The sequence below is a fragment of the Scleropages formosus genome, chromosome 19, assembly GCF_900964775.1.
Source record: "Scleropages formosus chromosome 19, fSclFor1.1, whole genome shotgun sequence".
Taxonomy (NCBI): Eukaryota; Metazoa; Chordata; class Actinopteri; order Osteoglossiformes; family Osteoglossidae; genus Scleropages; species Scleropages formosus.
This window is the reverse complement of record NC_041824.1, coordinates 15,957,119-15,975,957: the sequence shown is the minus strand read 5'-3', so window position 1 is coordinate 15,975,957 and position 18,839 is coordinate 15,957,119. Positions and strand designations below refer to the sequence as shown.

The 18,839-nt window shown below is 45.2% G+C and overlaps 1 protein-coding gene across 5 annotated transcripts in view; it reads right to left on the bottom strand.

Annotated features, from left to right (window-relative positions):
* Positions 1–80: 80 nt before the first annotated feature.
* acap3a (ArfGAP with coiled-coil, ankyrin repeat and PH domains 3a) overlaps positions 81–18,839 on the bottom strand; it is a 103,557-nt gene continuing 84,798 nt past the window's right edge. Inside the window, exons 13-26 of one of the 5 annotated variants that reach the window (XM_029246123.1) lie at positions 18,313–18,413; positions 17,947–18,058; positions 17,091–17,299; positions 13,958–14,027; positions 13,702–13,796; positions 12,886–13,100; positions 12,559–12,657; positions 12,334–12,435; positions 10,888–11,108; positions 9,976–10,085; positions 9,539–9,649; positions 9,351–9,412; positions 3,820–3,875; positions 81–1,509 (exon numbers count right to left, since the gene is read on the bottom strand). In XM_029246123.1, the coding sequence (XP_029101956.1) occupies positions 1,441–1,509; positions 3,820–3,875; positions 9,351–9,412; positions 9,539–9,649; positions 9,976–10,085; positions 10,888–11,108; positions 12,334–12,435; positions 12,559–12,657; positions 12,886–13,100; positions 13,702–13,796; positions 13,958–14,027; positions 17,091–17,299; positions 17,947–18,058; positions 18,313–18,413 (1,632 nt within the window). In that variant the 3' untranslated portion in view covers positions 81–1,440. Of the gene's footprint in view, positions 1,510–3,819; positions 3,876–8,044; positions 9,413–9,538; positions 9,650–9,975; positions 10,086–10,887; positions 11,109–12,333; positions 12,436–12,558; positions 12,658–12,885; positions 13,101–13,701; positions 13,797–13,957; positions 14,028–17,090; positions 17,300–17,946; positions 18,059–18,312; positions 18,414–18,839 lie in introns of those variants that run through there. The other 4 variants (XM_029246124.1, XM_029246125.1, XM_029246126.1 and 1 more) reach the window with 4 other exon arrangements.

The window sequence follows — 18,839 nt, the reverse complement described above, 5'->3', positions numbered from 1 at the left end:
TAAATGTTTAAATACATTATTTGTATTCATATACCCTTTTAGCATTTTTTATACAAATATGACACATAAAACACTGACTACACCAGCATAGTCACCATGACAAAAGAGAGAAAATGAACAACAGGTAGTAACATGCAAAAAGAAATGAGGGCATGCTTTGTAGAGTATAAAAATGTAAAGGAGACTTGGTTAAATAGGAATGCTTATGGGTTAAAATATAAGAGGACAGCGGGCCTACTTCATTTTTACGTAATCAGAAACACATCTGTATGGGACGGACACCTTTCACGGTTACCTGCATGGACATTTCAGGCTGAAATCAGGGAAAGAGAATGAGTGATTAAATGCCAAAACACCAGCTAATTTAACAGACAGCTTTTCGGAGAGGCTGTTGTTTATTCCTGATGCAATATCAATACAGGATATGTGATCATCACCCATGGACACAGTAATATAGTGTTATTGCCCTCCCATACTGTAAGGCACCATCTAAGCGCCTTTGCTTTAGCAATTCGAATTATTCGACGTCCACCGCTGCATTATTTTGTGCCTGTTCTCATTTTAGCCTCATTAAGATACATTTAATATGCTGTCTATTGAGGAAGAAAGGTTGAAAACATGAAAGGATCTTCCACTGTCCTGCCCTTCTCAGACATGCGGCCTAAAGCCCTCTTTCAGAGGGTAAGATCCACACCCCTGGACATGAACTCTATTGAAACTGTTAGTGCCACCAAGAAAGCTTTAAAAGTCAGAGAAAAAAAAATGTACAGAACAAGTAAGTAAAACACGAGGAAAAGTCCTGCAAATCCCCACAAAGCTCACACAAAAACACAAGTTACAAAGAATTTGCATTAAAATAGGCAAATATGGTAATGGAAGTTGGATTTTTGACAAGTTGGGTTATTTTATGCCCATACCTCTGATGACATTTTGGCTCAGTCTCCCTCCAGCTCCCATAAAAGGCGATGTGCATTATTACGCATGTGCTTCTCATTAGTATCAAACGTGACATGCAGTCTAATTTAGACCTATTATTATTTTGTTTTCACTGGAAATAAGCTAATAGTCCTTTAAGTCACTTGTGTAGTCACGTAAGGAGTGGTCAGAGCACTTTAAATGTGCTTAAGTGGCGTCTCTTTCAATTATAGATTTCAGTGGTGATATTCAAAGAAAAAAAGGGGGAAAAATGTTGATCATGATTTTTCAACATAAGCCCAATCACAGTAGAAAGAGACTCTCTGTTGGCAAGTGCCGTAGCGATTTTGGCAAAAAGGAAGGTGCAGAAGAATACCACACTGTCTTCAACTGGATGGTCCGGGAAAACCCTTCTAGCCTTTCCCGAAAAGTGACATTGGCGCTCTTCAAGTAAGATGCGGGACTCCTGGTGGGGAGAAGCTTCCAGCTACCTGAAGGAGTGTCGGAAATGTACGCTGCGGCGCTTCAGCTTTTCGGGGTTGTGAGACGCCATGTGCGAAAATTCCCTAAAGATGTCAAGGTACGTGGTGTCGCCTGGAAATGAAGGGGGGGGGAGACAAGTTATAAATCAACCTTTGGTTAACTGCTTAACTTTCTATAGTTAACTGTGGATGAGCTTCCTGGTTCTCTTGATCTGAGAAGATGCTTCTGTCACACTACAAACTCCCAAAACAAAATGAAAGCACATAGTACCACTGGTAATAACTATTCACCTTTTAGTTCTTTTAAGAAAAGTAAAGACAGATTGAAAAACACTCTCTAAGTGAACAGTTTTTGAATTTCTATAAGAGGATTTTAGTACCAATCAAATGACTATACTCTTGTTCACAGAAATCTGACATTCAGAATTGTGTAGCGTATTACCCCAATTTAAAAATACATTTACATTTATTGATTTAGCAGATGTGTTTCTCCAAAGCAACTTACAGTGTTATATACAGTAAATATTGAAAAAGATATGAGGCGGTTCATTTCAGAAATTCCAGACTGATGTGACTTTCTAGCTAATTATTTGTTACATTATTGACAAAATAAGTGAATTTCACATTTTGTTACTTTTTACTGAATATTACTAAATATTATCACAAATTAATGGGACGATTATGATATGTTTATTATGAGTTGGGAGTTTCCCGGGAGAAATATACAAATAATTTTGTCTCAGATGCTGGTGGAGATACTTCCCAGTTCTAATATTCGAGTTACAATTTTTTTAAGATACAAAAATTTTTGGTTAATTTCTTTTTACTGCATTTTCTTCACTTTCAAAATTTCACAGTTGAAACTGTTTCTTGCGGAGCAAATGTTGCATGTCTCTGCACCCAGCCATTAGTTGGCAGTAAAACGCACAAAAACAGAACAAAGCCGGATTAATTCAACTCACTTGAACAAGATGAGGAATGTTGCACGTTTATGGGATAAATCAATCAACACTTGGCACTGAATCTGAAGACTACGCATTTTTAGTTTTGGTCAGTTTCAGTTTAGACTTAATTTTAACACAGCTTCAAGTTAATAAAAATGTTAAAAATCTTATGGTGCATTTTTTATTTGTCATAGCTACATCCAAGGCTTTTACAGGACCTATCTGGTGAATAAATTGGGGAATGTCTTCATTATTATGCTTTTGCTGGTTACATGGGGATTGAAAAGCAAAGTGAAAAGGGCCAGAGAGTTACAAAGGCTGAACATCAGTGTAGAATTGGCATTGCATAGCAAGTTGTGGAAAACATCTATTTCTTGTTTCCAGCAATTTTAGAGAAGACATAAGTCAAATTTTCAATTAGCAAAAGATAACAAAATAAAAGTCCTGTGATGGTTTTCCCTGTCTCTTGCCCTGTGTTTCCAGGATAGGCTCTGGGACACAGTGACCCTGTGTTCTAGAAGCAGTTAATGAAATTTGAATAAATAAGTTAAAAAAAACTTACAGGAAGTTTTGAATCTAACAAACAAATAAATTAAGAGATATCTGTACTATTAAGCTTTTACTGATTGTGATGTAATGATTAAGATTACTTACAGTTCCAATTATGACTTATGATGAGGACTTAGTGCTTTTCATTTTCACGATTCTAATAATTTTTGTACTTCTTAATAAAAAAGAATAGTTTAGAACGGCTGTGCTTCAATATTCATGGATTGAGCATATGGGCATATTCATGTATGTACTGAAGAGATCACTTCTGGATTTAAAATAATGCAGAAATATTATTGCAGAAGTTAGCCAGCATTTTTATAAAGACTTATAAACGAAAAGTGGCTTCAATGTTTGTCTAACATTTCTCAAGGAAAACTTTTCAGGACAGTGAGAAAATCCATCCACCAGATACCCAATGCAGACCTGCCCCAGTAGTTTTTGCCCTTTTATCGGCTGTAAGTCTCCAGTAAAAACGACTTTAGATAAATAGCATATTTTACTGGCGAGACAGCAGATGACATCGAATGTTCATTCTGTTCTGAATTAACTTGGAAAACCAATACACTTTTTTTTTTTTGAAGCTAAACCCTGCAGTACATTTCCAGTATTTTAGAAAATTAGTTTTTTAATTATTTGGAGAACAATTTGCCATACAACGCCCTTGGACTACTGAAAAGTTAAGAGATGTGGATTATTAACTCAAAGATAAAATGTGTTGCTTTATAAAGAGAGAGGACAGGGCAATTCATTCATACTGATCAGACTATGGAGGCAGGTTCCGTTTTGTCCATGGTGAAAAAGCCCATTTGTGAGAGGGAGGAACCATGTGGACAGGAATGACTGGGACAGAAAGGGGTCCCTTGATGGAAACACCACACCAGCAGAGGAACAAAACCCACTGTTAAGGACCGAGACGCTTCACTCACTCTATCCCGAAAATCCTTGAGCTGTGCTTTCCTGGTGCCCATGGCAACAGCCGTATCTATGGGAGCAACAACAGCGTCAGTGTGGCTCTTTTGCGTTGTGCTTGTCATGCCTGGGAGGCTTTTTATTGCTAATAATGTATTTTTATTGTTCCAGTGTGTGATTATTAGGAGTGAACTTTTTCATTTACGCACTGAGTGAGCAAACTCACCCATCTTTTTTTCTAATATACTGTAGCTTTAAAAAAACAGAAAAAACATTAAAAAGATGTGTCCATTGATACTCTGGGTAAATTTTGTAATAACTATTTGAGGTAAGATGTTTATTTGAAGTAAAAGATGCTGAAATAAAAGGATGTGTTTAGCTCTGGGCTGCTGCTTGAAAGAAGATGTTAAGGCATTAGCGAGAACCTCCCTGCCGCCACCACTATTATGATGTTTCCATTAAGCTCAGTTTTTATCAAGGAGAATAATAGGGAAAAGTTGCAATTATGCAGAATTCCACAGTCGTCAGTGTAGAAGTGTGAACAAACGCCTGCTGGAGGCCACAACGTGCAGCACTTTTCTAGATTACTCCAAAAGTCGGTGTTTTTCCACACATCTGAAGACGTGATCGGCTAATCATTCTCATTTCCATTCAGGGGCATCAATTAAGTTGTGAGAGTATCACATAATGCGCCTAGCATTTCCAGTGACTGACATCAACAGCACTGCATGTGGTCAAACAAAGCGTAAAAAATGAAGAGCAGTGAATGCTCACGGGCGCACACACGTGCGCATGCAGCCAAGAGCTTCTTATGCTTTGCGGAAAAGCGGGATTGATTTGGTCTAAAGATAGAAAACATAATATCTGGTTGACACAAATACAGCGTGACTCAGAAACCAGCGATGGTGGGGATCAACGGAAGGCGGTTTCGGCACAAGCCAGAGGCCAATCGCACCGCATGGCGTTCACGCAGAGAGCAGGTCAGCGGCAGGACCGTGACAGGACCGCATCACATGACAACCCAACCAACAAACACAAATAGTGGGTCAAGTGAGAGTGGCTCACATCATTTTTACTGTCCATATGGTGTTGGCAGACACTGCACCCTACATTAACGCATTTGGTTCACCAATCCTCTAGCCAAGTCCCTAGTTAACTGTAAACAATGAAGTGAAAGGCAAGTACCTGAGGCTAGAACACAGTTGTCACCACTAGCGTGGGACAAACTCATAGTCTTTACAGTGAACAATGAACTTAAAAAAATGAGTCCATCCATCCATAAGAGCTTATTTCATGCAGAGTCATGGTGGCCCGGAGCTTATCCCGGAACCATGGAGCGTGAGGCCAGTTCCGTCTTGGATGGCGATTCCAGTCCACTGCAGGGCAGTATAATAATAATAATAATAATGATAATAATAATAATAATAATAAAAAATAGTACATATGGACTGGGTCCACAGTGCTATGGACCGTGTTGCCAGAACACCTACAGCTCAGTATGCTGGCCGACTGTGCAGTTCTGCCCTATTTACCATGATCATTGGGCTCCACTGCGGGTGCCATGGATCAGCCCGCTTTCTGTGGGCGGTTAAATATTTACGACCAGCGATATCGACCCTGGGATGGCTGACTGACGCCCACCCCCAGCAGTGATTCAACACCCCTTCGAGAGTAGCCGTGCTGACTGTGCTAGCAGAGCAGACACACTGACACAGGAGGTTATAGGTTGAAGGAAACCAGTACGAGCAGAAAGAAGGTTAGGAGTTCATCGACATCTTTTATTAGTGTTTTTTTTTTTTTTAATCAGTGTTTTAAAAGACAACAGGAAAAAAAGGAAAAAACCAGAAGATTAAAAAAATAAGACAGCAGAAGATTTACAATGATATTCAGAGACACAAGTTGTTCTCCAACAATATTCAAAGAGATTGTACAGACAGTAGCAAGACTGGAAGCAAAGGAAAATACAGGAAAAGTTCACAGCTGTATGTCTAAAGCAGGCAGTCAAAGAGTTAAAAGCTTCAGCATATTTACAGCACAGTTGATTACAAGCGTTTTCTACCCCCGAGTTACTAGACATACCCAAAGATACATTATTTCACACTTTAGCTGGTTCAGTTCAAACCACTTTTGGTCACTATTTTTTTTTTTTCCCTTCCTACATAACCTATATCAGTTTCCATTGATGAGCTTTTTCATTGCCATCAATGAAACAGCGTACTCTCCTACGGCTCTCTACCATGTTCACGACTTCAATGAAAGCGATCACATCATCACTACCGGAACATTCATTTAAAAAAAAAAAAAAAAAAAAAAAAAAAAAGAAAAAAAAGAAGACAGAGTGCTTTCATCTTTCTACTGCTATAAATGGAGAGGAATGTAAAGGATAGGAAAGGAAAACAATGGAGCAGTAATACGGGCACTTGGTCCCTGGTTTTCCTGCTTACACTGTTCTCACCCTGCGAAAGACCACCTTGTCCTGCCCGTCAAACACCAGCACAAGTTATCAAACCGGGCTAATATATTTACACCACTGTTCGGTCTCCTTCTCTCCTTGAATCGACACACAACTGCCATCCTCCTCACCGCTGATTGTGGCAATGCTGGGAATAACATCCCGTGCGCAACTTGTGCGCTTTCCTCCATACAATCTCAGACGTGATCTGGGGTCTTGGACAGAAAGCGAACCCACCAAACACTTGAAAATGCTCTGAGACGTAAACATTTGCACACCATTAGGAATGCTGAAAAGTGTATGTTCTCCACATACATTCTGGTCTCCGGGCCTTAAGACCGAATTTCAGTAAAACGGACCACTTCAAAACGGCGGGGATTTACGCAGTTAAAGGTCACGTATAGCATGAAAGGTGTATGAAGGAGGATCTCAGAAAGTCTCTCGGTCCTCCCTGCTCAGGTGAACTCAGGTGAGTAACACCTGTGTGGAGAAAGGTGGTCCTCAGTGGTCCTCAGCGGCAGCACAGCAGGATGTGAGGAGATAAAAAGCCAAAATGCACAGTTACATAAGCACATCTGGCAGTGGCGAGAACACGGCTCTAAATACACCGCATGCTGACACGCGCCCAGGTCCAGTTAGGTAACGCGGTAACGGGCTGCCCCACGGGAGTTTAATTTATTTAACGTGTGCTGATTTACGCGGAGGCCTTGATGCTCAGGCGCTGATGTCACCATGGGGGTCTGGGCACCTCCATGCCGGTGCTCTGAATGGATGAACTCTCACATCTGCACCGAGCGAGTGCGTTATTCCGGTGTTGGCAGTAAAGGGCGGGGGAACCCGTCAGCGTAAGGGTTCGAGATTACGGCGGACTGAACCTGCCTGGCTGAACTGGACCTGCATGTAGAAGAGCATCTCTGAGGCACGCTTCACCAGCAAGCGTCACTGGTAAGTAATCGTTCCTTTCTGACCAATGAACCACTGGCTTCCTTTCACTAAGCGGTCTTGCACTCGGGGTTCGCCGTCACGTAATGAGGATGCTGGGAAAGGTTTGGACAATATATCAAATACAGAAACAGTCTCACGGGTCGGAACATGTGCACGGGCAGTCGAGAGCCCTGGACAGCGTAACCTCATGCAGTACTCAAACGTTATGAATGAGCTCATTGTAGTTATTAACAACATAATCATAAGACATCAGATGACCGTAAATCAAAAGTTTTCAACAGATACAAATACATTAGTACAAGTTATCATTTATATATATTTTTAAAAGGACAGCATTTGTCACAAAGAAGTTTTGTTCACAAAAATCCTAGTAAGTGTCATCATTAAATGCCATCTTGGTTGTATGGTTTTGCTTCCAAGGTAAAAGCACAAAAGGACGACCCAAAAACACTAATGAACAGAGCTATGTTGAATCTGCTTTCTGGAAAACAAAAGCTGGCATAATGTGCCTAATTAATCAAAAAAAAAAAAAAAATCTGTGTTTAGTCAAAAACTAAAACCATTTAAAAAGAACAAAATGTTTCCAATATACAGGTTAACTGCATTAAAATAATCATTGCACTAGTCCTTTGGGCAGCTCAATATAAATTAAAATAAAACACACACACAACACACAATCTAGCCATTAAAACGACTGCAATGTAATAAACTGACATTAAAAGTTCAACAACAAAAAAAAAAATACTGTAGGAAAAGTGCAAAAAGTTGCTTTAAAGTCTAAATAGTTTCCTATCATTTTGTTTTTAAATAAATAGTCTTATCCAAGACATACCTTTAGCATATACATGTATATACAGAAACCTTCATAAAGAACAGCTCTGGCGTCTTTCTTTGTGAAGTCGCAGTCACAGTAATGTTATCCGAGCCTCCTTGACGCATCCCACCCCACCCACGAACCCTAAGGGCCCCCCTTCACACAACGTACACAGAGAAAAAAATTTTTCACCTCATGCCACTACAACACGGCTGGAATGGAAAAAAACAATTCCATAAATACTGCACTTGTGGACAAATGAAATAAATAAATATAACAGGAACAAGTGATGCTGCGTGAAGTGAACTTAGGTCCAGGCTTCTTCAGCCCAGGACTTGAATAACCTCGTGATTTTGAGTGAAAGTGTTCAAATCCAAACTGACTTGTAGACCACAGCAGACTAGCTGTTATTTTTTTATTTTTTTTTTTTTTTAAACGGAAGCTATTGCACTGCAAATATTAAAAAAGGGCGCATTTGGGTAAGCCTCCTCCTGTAGCCTGGGGACGAATAACCTTATTAACAGCAGAGTAGGGCATTACGGGTCTTTGGTTCTGAGCCCAAAGCGACAAGCTGAGACTTTGATTCTGGAGGTGGGAGTGGTCCTGTGGTCTCTGAACCCTTCCCTTAGTTATTAAACTTCTTCTCACCTGTTTCAAAGATAAACTGCAGTGAGGCCACTAAATATTTAAAACAAGGTAGCAAACTGCAAAGTTGGTCCCTTAATTCCAGTCAGTGGGGGACATGTACTGTATCTCTACTGTCAAGAGAAGTACAGCTGTTACAGAATGGTAGAGCCTCCCTTTCGGAACCCCGGCCGCCCTCGGTGGAATCAGTATCCCGAAAGCGATCGAGCGACAGCACCGCGTCAGGGGTTCCCTCAGCGCGAAAAGGAGTGTGAACAGCAGCCACTCACACCACCCAGCTGGCACCCCACTACCTATAAAGGGAAAACGCACGGCCCCTTTCGCTGGACCCATCCCATGTCGCTTGTTCTCCCCCATACACCAGCTGGGCGGATGCTGCGGACACTGGGTGGGGCCTCAGAAGAAGAGCTGAGGTGAAGTGTGAGCTGCTGGGTGCGAGAGGCGGGCTGGGCACCCTCAAGCATACGTTCTGGAGAAGGAGGCTTCAATCTTAGGCTATGGCCTGCCCTGAAACTCTACTCTATGGCGTCAGCTGCCCCTCCGGCACCTCGTTTAGGGCTGTTTTGGAAGTGAAAGGGGGAAGGGAAAGGTGGGGACGGGGGTGCCTTAGCACTCATCGATGTTAAGGCAGATGAACTCCTGAATGCATTTCTTATACTGCTGCTCTGTGGGGCTGCTGCTCGGGTATTGACCTGGCTGGCCGAGGGGGCCTTCTGACTCCCGCATCTCCTCGTTCATGCGCGCCAAACGCAACCTGGAGGGGCGGGGGGTGGAGAAACAAAGAAAAGGAAATGGGAAAAGAGGCAGTCAGTACTCCAGGGACCACACACAAAGCCAGCCCTGGCTTCTTCGCAGACTGCAGGGGGCAGCATGAACCTACAAGGTGACGATGTCTGCGTTGGCGGCCTGCACCGCGATGCTCAGCGGGTCCTGGCCGTCGTCGTCCCCGCAGGTCTGTGTGGCTCCTCGCTTCAGGAACAAACACACTTGTCTAGGAGACAGGGGCAGGACGGAACGAACTTAGCAGGGCTGCACCACCGATGCAGGTGAACCACTTCCTTATCATCTTCATTATGACCAAAAAACACAGTAAGCACGTCTTGACATGAAATGATGAAAACTGGTGGCAATAAAGCATACAATAAGGGATATTTTTGCAAAGGTCATCAATTATATTGGTGTTCAATGATCTTAAAGTGCTGAACATAAAGCGACGACAAACGCTGCGAGAGCTTCCATGTTGTAAAGTGTCATTTCCTCCAAAGGAGTTACAAAAGTTAATGGGGTATTAAAGCCTTCGACAGGCCCGCTGCTCACCCTGTGTGCCCCAGGTATGTGGCGTGGTGCAAGGGACCCCTCCCCCGCGCGTCTCTTTGGTTCACGTCCGCACCGTTCTGGAGCAGAAACTCGCAGGCTATCAACGAGCCCTGTGGTGGACAAGGAGAGATGAGCTCCTTTAAAACTGATGCGAGTAATTCATCATCATTTACATTTTTATTGGTTTTACGAGCAGCAGTGGGTCACAGCAACGAAGTGGCAGAGGCAGAACCAAGAGAAATTCTGAGTACAGCCACATACAGAAAACAGCAGCAAAAGTTTACCGTGTTTCACAAGCGCGATCATGTAGGAATGTCTAAGTTCCTCAGTGGTGTTCAGATATTACAGAAATCTTCTGAACTGATGGGATTGATCGATCAGAAGAAAGTTGGACCTTTGGGTCATCTACAAGGTTTCCAGAGGGAACTTCAGGTGGGCACCATAACAACAGGATATGTTTGCAGAACTCGGCTCAAGCAACGAACATGGGTTCTCGGGCGGCTCTCGCCGGAAAGGTCAGAGGTCATTTCAGAAGCTGGCTAAAGAAGTCTGGGCTTTGAAATGAACTTCAAAACTTCAAAACTTGACACTCGAAAGTGTCCAGAAAGAAGGGAACCACACAGTGCCTACACGCAGGCTGCCTGTTTCGGAGCATGTCTTGTCAGAAGGAGCAAACGGCTCTCCTCCAGCTCCGAGCGACAGCGGCGGCGAAGGATGAATGGCCAGCGGATACTTGGACACCTGGGCATGTTTTTAGGAGGCCGGGCACGTATTTAGTGCGTTACTTACGAAGGAGCACTCGCGTCTTATTGCGTGCCAGCCTTTTAATGCAATTTTCTGCCAACCTTTAGAAGAAGTGTGGCTCATGTGGGAGTGCGAAGCGTTTCGGCTGCACGTGCCGCAACCGCTCACCCCAATCACGGCCTGGATGAGCGGACTCTTGCTCTCGTCCTCCTCGTGGACGGAGTTGACGTCTGCGCCGTGCGCCAGCGCCTCGGCCATGAAAGGCAGGTTGCGTGCTCGTGACGCCTTGTAGAGCAGGGCGCTGGGGTGCAGGTCCCGTGGGTCCTCGGGGTCCGACGCCTCAGGCTCCAGCTCCGCCTCCCCGCTCGACTCCTCCGACTCCTCGCACTCTGGAGGCGCAAACACACGTACGTGCTATAACGTCACTAAAAAGCCTGGTCCAGGGGGATCCTGGGTAGTTGAGTCACTGATGATGTAGGGCTTGACACTACTGTTCAAGTGATGCTTCCAGGTATCCTGTGTAAACCAACTACGGCACCCGCACTGTAGTTTTTGCCAAATTATTATTAAAATGTATTAAATTGTGTAATTATGATTAAAATATTAGTTAAATACAGAGGTAATCTTAATATTAATTATGTATAAGCAGCTATGTTTTTGCAACGCCAGTTTATTGTCTCTTGTTGCTTTTATCCAGGGCAACTTATAGTTGTTTGCAATTTATACAGCTGGATATTTCACTACAGTAACTCAGGTTAAGTACCTTCATCAAGCAATTTCTGGTTGCAGTCTAGACGACAATGCTGCATGTTGCTACTTGCAATTATTAATCAAATCTCAACACAGCACTTACAAACATGAGAGAGGACAGCGTTACAAAAAACTGCATTAAGACATGACAAGCACCCTTGAAGGCTTTTCTCCAAAGTGACGTACATCTCATAGAAAATAAAATTTGTGTATTACATCAGCAGAAAGAGACACTTAGGTGCAGACATGTGATTCTTAAGTGCAGTTACTTTGTTTCTTTCCACCATATGAACCAATGTTCATCACACAAGTAGCTGCATAAAACTTCATCCAAATATCCACGATTCCAAATCACCTTCCTAGATTGTTTTTTTTTAAGATATATGTTAACATTTACATTACGTTACAGAAGTAGCTTTGTAAAGGATTATCTGGGCATGATCTTATGGTGACATCCATCTCATAGAGAAAGGAGAAACAATGTTATTATAGCAATTTTTGTAATATATACCCAGTCATGAGCACAACAGTAGGAGGTGATGAGGAGAAAACGGCGGACAGACAAGTTACTGAGAGCCGGTCAGACTTATGGGCCACAGAAGTTCTCTCTCGTATGAGCTGAAGAAATGGGTGGTGCTGCTTGGCTTTCTAAGGCTTTCCAAGAGCAGCTCTGGCTGCAAGTGGCTGAGCACGAGCACACTATGTGTGTGTGAGAAAGAGAGAGACAGAGAGGGGGGGACTACAGAGAACAACATCACGACTCCAGGGGAATAAGAGCATGACTGCTTTTTCACGCAACTCTCCATGTCCAGTTTCACCTGCAATATCTTCCGTCTGCTCTTCTCCTTACGAATGGCTGCCTACCTTCCTCTGTGACGCTGTCCACCACCGAGCCAAAGACCAGAATGTCGGTGCTGCCATCCGTGCTGCCACCCAGACCGCTGTCGCTGCTCAAACCTGCGGGGCCAATGAGCGCCAAGCCAGGGACACGTTAGTCACCCCCGCTGCCTCGCCAGCAACTCTTTTCAGAGAGAAATGGGTGTGTGTGTGTGTGTGTGTGTAAGTGTCAATAGGTGGGCGAGCCCTTACTGCGAGGACCGGAACCCGTGTCGAAGTAGGAGAAGAGCGAATCCAACTCGTCTGGGCAGAAAAGCGAGTCCCTGCGGAACTTCCTCTCCAGGGCTGCGGCTGTGCGTGGATGAGAGGAAGGGGTTCGGAAGGTCTGAATGAAGAGCTTATGGTAACCTCGTCACTGCCGCACACACACACACACCCGCACCGGGCGCAGAGTGTAAGCACATGTAAAATATGCACGATGGCTTGCATAATCGTGACGTCACGAGAGCCACATTAGGCATCTCTAAATAGAACAACGGCGTGTATGGTGTGCGGCGCCACGACAGCGGGGCTGCGCACCGGAGGACAGGTTGGCTGGCGAGGCACTGCCCGGCTCTTGGCGGTGCTTCCGCCGTGACTTGGGTGCCTTGGTGGAACTGTCATGTCTCTGGCACTTCTTCACACTCCACCGCCGTGACTTTCGCTCGCCGTTCGCCAGCGTCTCGCCTCCCGCCATCTTCTTCAGGAACCTCTTCTCCACGTACTTGGCTTTTATCCATGCTTCTTTCTCCTGCCTGAGGGAGGATAACGGTGTGAGACTATGATGGCTGACCACGACTTGCAACTGTCTCTCCCACAAGAGAGCAATAAAACTGGGCAGTAGGTGGTACAGTCATTAGAGCTGCTGCCTATAATTTGTTTAACAGAAAACGTTACCTGTAAACTGCAACGTTTCAAAAACACAGCCGAGACGAATCGTGTAACGTTTACATAACATATAAAGCGGCACATCTTCAACTTTCCTTTAAATGTTTCTTTATTATTAATCAGGGAGCTTCATTAATTTTTCCATAAAATCACAATTTATCTTGTGATATAAGCAGCAAAATTTGACACCCCCAAATCTGGGTGCTCCTACATGATCACCGATGTTCGACTGAGTGAAATATCTGCCTCCTGCTGTAATATCCTTAATCAAGTGAAAATTACCCCGCTGTGTAAATGGGTACATCGCTGTAAACACTGCGAGTCGCTCTGGAGAACAGTGTGAGGTAGATGAATGCAAACGCAAAAATGAAACCGATCCAGGATCAGCACTACTGTTCGTTCCCGGCCTGCGCGCTGCTCCAGGGACGAGCGGTGTCATTTCGCAGAGACTCCCATCCGCCTCCTCACCTTGAACTCGAGGGCCCTGGTTTCTTAAGGCCGAGCTCCTCACACGAGCCTTCGTAGATGTGGTTGATGATGCTGTTCCCCAGCTCACACATGAGCTGCGGAGCACAGGATCGGAGGATGAGGAGACGAAAAACACACAGTGTCGTCGCGCGCGGGACGCCGCGAGCGAGCTGCGCGACTCGAAACCCGCAAGATGGGCCGAACCCACTAAAACAAAGAAAAGAGGTTCCGCGGAGACGCAGAAGAGAAGACCCACCTTCAGTAACTCCGGCTCCCAGGAGTCCAGTGTCAGGGACCGGACCTTTGAGCAGTGAACGCCCAAACTCCTGAAAGAAAGGGGAACGGGAACAGAGTGTTTTACACGATTCCGCAGAGAGGGCCCAGGAACAGCGGAGCGCAATGGAAGCTACAGACTTGCGATCGCAGAGAATGGCCGGGTTCTGGCTCTGGGGGGGTGAACGCGCCTGGCAGACAGCGGAACTGCAAAGTGCTCTCTCTGTACCCTCCCCCACAGCCAGCTCCTTTCGAGCGAGTGCCATGAAAGGCCCCTCTCCTTAGAGGCGCCGAGTCTCTTCAAACCTCGCTGTCGACGCCCTCCGCAGACCCCACCGAGAGTTACGTAACGCATCCTTTTTAATCCCCCGATTCAGCTGTCTGCCCAGTGACCGTTCGGAGCTGACAGGCAACTTCTCAGCAAAGGACTGGCTTCGCTTGCTGTTATTATTCTGACTTTGACTACATGATTTTGTTTAAAACCCATTACCCTTTAAACATTTCATACGCGTGCGGGCAACGAGTCTACTGAAGGGACGGGACACCACATACACCTGCTACTGTGCTCCAAACTCTCTGCTGGCTTCCTTCCTACTGCTGCACAAATCTTTTTCATACCCTTCTGTCTCCCTGCCATCCTACAAAAATCCTCTTTCCTGCTTCTGGCTGCCCACCTACTGTGCCTATCTCCAGATGCACTGAAAATCAGTGCTTCCCAGGTGGGGAAAGAGCATCAGATCATCATCACCATCACACATGACTTTACGGTGCTTCTCGAAGGCCAAACTTTCCAGACAACACCTTGACACCGCTCAATATTTAGCATTGCGCAGACAAACGGGGATACGCAGAGAGCTAAGATACAAACACACGATCACTGCAGCGCTGCTTTTTTGTTCGACAATTGCACACATATTCCAGTAGCGACCAAAAGACCTATGGATTGAAATGCCGTCAAGCGGAATCGCAGTCACGCTTCTCTAGGTAATGGGGAAAACAAAACCAGTTTGTACACCGCAAGCGGGATTTAAACCTATGACTACCAAGCACCTCTGGAGCTGTAGGCATCAGAATTACCCTCTATACCCTATGCCGCCTGCAGAAGTCATACAAACAGGGGGAGAGGTGGATAAAAAGCATCAGGGTGTGAAGGACTAACTTATGCTGCTTGCAGGAGTTCAAGCTGAAAATGGGTCCAAAAAGTTTTGAGTTCCTTCATGAATGCTGAAAGGGATTCAGGAGCTCTGAGGGACTGAGGAATCTCTTTCTACCACTTTTGGATCAAGAATAAGAAGTGACTATAGTACAGTTTGGGCCCTCTGCGAGAGGTAAGCAGGAGGCCAGAGGTAGGAGAGCATAGTGCTCATGCCGATCTTACCAAAACTAACTTGCTACACTCTAATGTTAGTAAACTCAGACTGTTAGTGGTACTACTGTGCTTCAAGATGTTATGTCATGTGATTGTGACATTGTAAAACCACTCTATTCTCATATGTCGCATTTACCTTGATAATGTAAAATGTCCCTGTGTCCCACCACACCCTGCACCACCTCAACTTCGCTCACCTCTCATCAGTCCTCCACCCATTGTATCTAAACATATCTACCTATTCATTGACTTGTTAGTTTTCTACTTATTTCACATATGTATGTACATATATATTATCTGCGTGTATGTATTTATGTTTTACATTTTATGCTGCTAAAACCAAAGTAAAGTTCCCTCTGGGATTAGAAACGTTTTATTCATTCATTAAGATACTTTGGCCAAAAGCCACCAAAAACACTTGGTGCTAGGTCCACTATGATGATAATAATAATAATAATAATAATACACTGAGAAATGCATCTCCTTATTGAACTGCATCAGCACACAAAGAAACTTTGCTCACATTACTGTGGCTGTTCATTCCACCCGGGAAAAGACCAATTAGCGAGTGAAACGAAGGGCCTTTATCTGCTGGGAAACCGACTGACCAGCCACAGTGTCATGCAAATGAGTGGTCTACCCACAGTCCCTGGGGTCTGCTTCAGGTATCCAGGCAACCGCTGTGCTGCGAGAGCCGAACCATAAAAGCTTACTGTGTTTCGCTCGAGGGCATCGCCGAGGCCAGCATCAAAACGTTAGTATTCTGCAATCTATGAATATTCAACAGATGGTCTGGGCCGAGGGGGCGGCGATTATATAAGCGGTGACAATTGTGTGTCTGAAACAAATTAAATAAGTTTGCTTTTTGTTAAACACCAGTCAACCAAAACGGAGAGCGAAGAAACGGAACCCGTCAATGAGATCAGTGACTACCAGGCTAAGAAGAGCACGGTCACGGTCTCGGCCATGCTGTCAGGGCCTCGCTGATGTCTGCTAAGGGATCCAAACGTGACCTAATCCAGTTAGTGGCGTTCAAAGTGTAATCCTCACAAGAGCTGGTGCACAGCATGTGGCGTGACGAAGTGAAGGGCGGATAAAGGTCAGAGGTTTGCGTCTTGTTTACCACACTCTCCCATGTGTGATGTTCACACCGTGCGATGTGTATGACTACTGTGTATAACTCAATGAGTCATCAGTTTATATTGCTGTACGCGGCTCCGTGACATTACCAAGATTTCAACTGAGTGAAAATTGGATTGTACAAATATTACGTTTGGTGCAACTTTCTGGATGCGAAACTTTTAAAAAAGCAGGACAGCAAAAACAGACTCCTGTGAAGTGTGTTGCTGGAGGAGAGTTTTAATGACACCATGGAAATAACAGTCAGGGAAATTAACTGATGGCTACTGGTTCAAATCCAACTGTAAATTTAACTAGAAGCACAAATGATGACACAGGTTATTGTACTTTGGACACATCATGTGCAGTTTGGGTTCTCTTGGAAAAAACTTTACTGCTTGGAGAAGTTGGAGGGGAAAAAGAAGAAGATGAGCAACAACCAGACGGCTGGACTCAACCACTGGGACAATGGACATAGCCCTTTCATCACGAAGGACACAAGCGGAGGACAGAAAGTTATGCAGACACTACTTATGTGGTTCACTCGATGACACTTGACAACAACAAGCCCTGTGAGACTATAGGACACACATGTGTGAATAACCTTATGGGACACTAGTGTACATACCTGTGGATCCCAGAGCACTCAATGCACAGCAAAATGCCCAGGTTGATGCTGGCCCAGCGCGGGTCGGCCTGGCCGCAGTCGCAGCAATGCTCGTTCCCGGGAACAGACTGCACGCGTTGCAGGATGCCGTCCCCACGAATACTGCGCTCTCGGGGCTCGCTGGCTGAATCGATGCTGCTGGTGGACGGGGAGGCCGTGCGGTCCAGGCGCTGGACACAAAAACGGAGGGGATCTGTGAGAACTAGGTGCAACGACCCCCGAGCGCGAATGAGGACAGCCACTCGGACGCTGCTCCGCCATTTCCTCTCCGCTCGCACATAACTGTACAGGCTGCGTGCCGGCGCAGGGTGCTGTCTGTGAAGTAAATGGATGTGACCATATGGAAGGAAGCTGCCAAATTCCAGAATTTCACCTCACGTTCATTCATTCAGTTGATGCCTTTGCCCAAAGCAACTTAAGTGTTACCCATTTATACAGCTGGGTATTTTTCTTGACTGGAGCAATTCAGGGTAAGTGCCTTGCTCAAGGGTACTACAGCTGGAGGGGCGATTCAAACCTGCAAACTCTGGGTCCAAAGGAGCCAGCTATAACCACTACAGTACTTGCTGCCCGATACCTCCTCACGTGCTGCCACATACCCCTTGTGAGGTGGGGAAACATGATAGATGTGGATGGATCTCGAAGCCCACAGGGACACTGACAGTTATAATACACTATCGTACCATGTAGATACACACAGATTAAAGTGCAGGAGCACAGGAGGGCACAGCAGATTTTGGTGTGGGCAGCATGTATAAGAGCAGCCACGTTCAGAGATGGCGCACCCACCAACAGGCCACCCCAGGGGGCGACTAACCTCGATGTAGCAGTTGTCAGGGCTTTCGCGGTAAGCAGAGGCAATGCTGGCCTGCACAGCCTGGATCCAAGCCTGCCTCAGCTTCTCTGACTCTGCCTGCAGCATGCAGCTCCTGAGGGCAGGCAAAAATCACCTGGATTAGAGCTCATGTGCCATGATGGAGGGTCACCTGTAGCACTAGTGCTGGAACAGATGCTGCTCATTTCTCTCAGGACAACAGCAATGTGATGCAGGAGGGATTCTCCTGCTCACGTTACACTTACACAGCACAGTTCAGCCCAGAGAAAGCATCATAACATAACCAATGAACACTTTTTAGATGAAGTAGTGTGGAAAGGAGTGGGGGGGGGGGGGGGTCACACTTACTTGGTAGGGGAGACAACCTCAAAGCAGAACCTCCTCTCAATGTCCTCGCAGGGCTTGACGGAGCACAGCCTCAGGTCCTCTACGACGACCGTAAGGGAGTCCTGCCACGGACAAGGAGTACAACTGAGAAACAGGCTTCCCCCACTTACACTACTTCCACGCATCCTCACGACCAGCAACGCATCACAGCCCATCTTCTTCACACGTGTTCCTGGAGTTTCTTGCCCCACGATGAGCAGTGTCCTTCCAGCTTTAAACTCAATGTTACAGCCACACAACCAGTGACATCAGAGTCTACGACGAACCCAAGCCAATTCTGTTAGATGATTTTATAATCATATAGCGTGCAAAGAGCTATATTATTTACTGCACTTGCAGGCAGATTTTGATTCTGCATCTGCCACACTGCTTTCTCTGAAGTCTTCTGTCAGCTACCGTACAACGTTCTCGCATTCTTTCTCGCGTGTCGGACTGTGTTGGGAACGTTCAGCACGTTTAAACGTTTAACACTCTTTTACTCAGCTTTA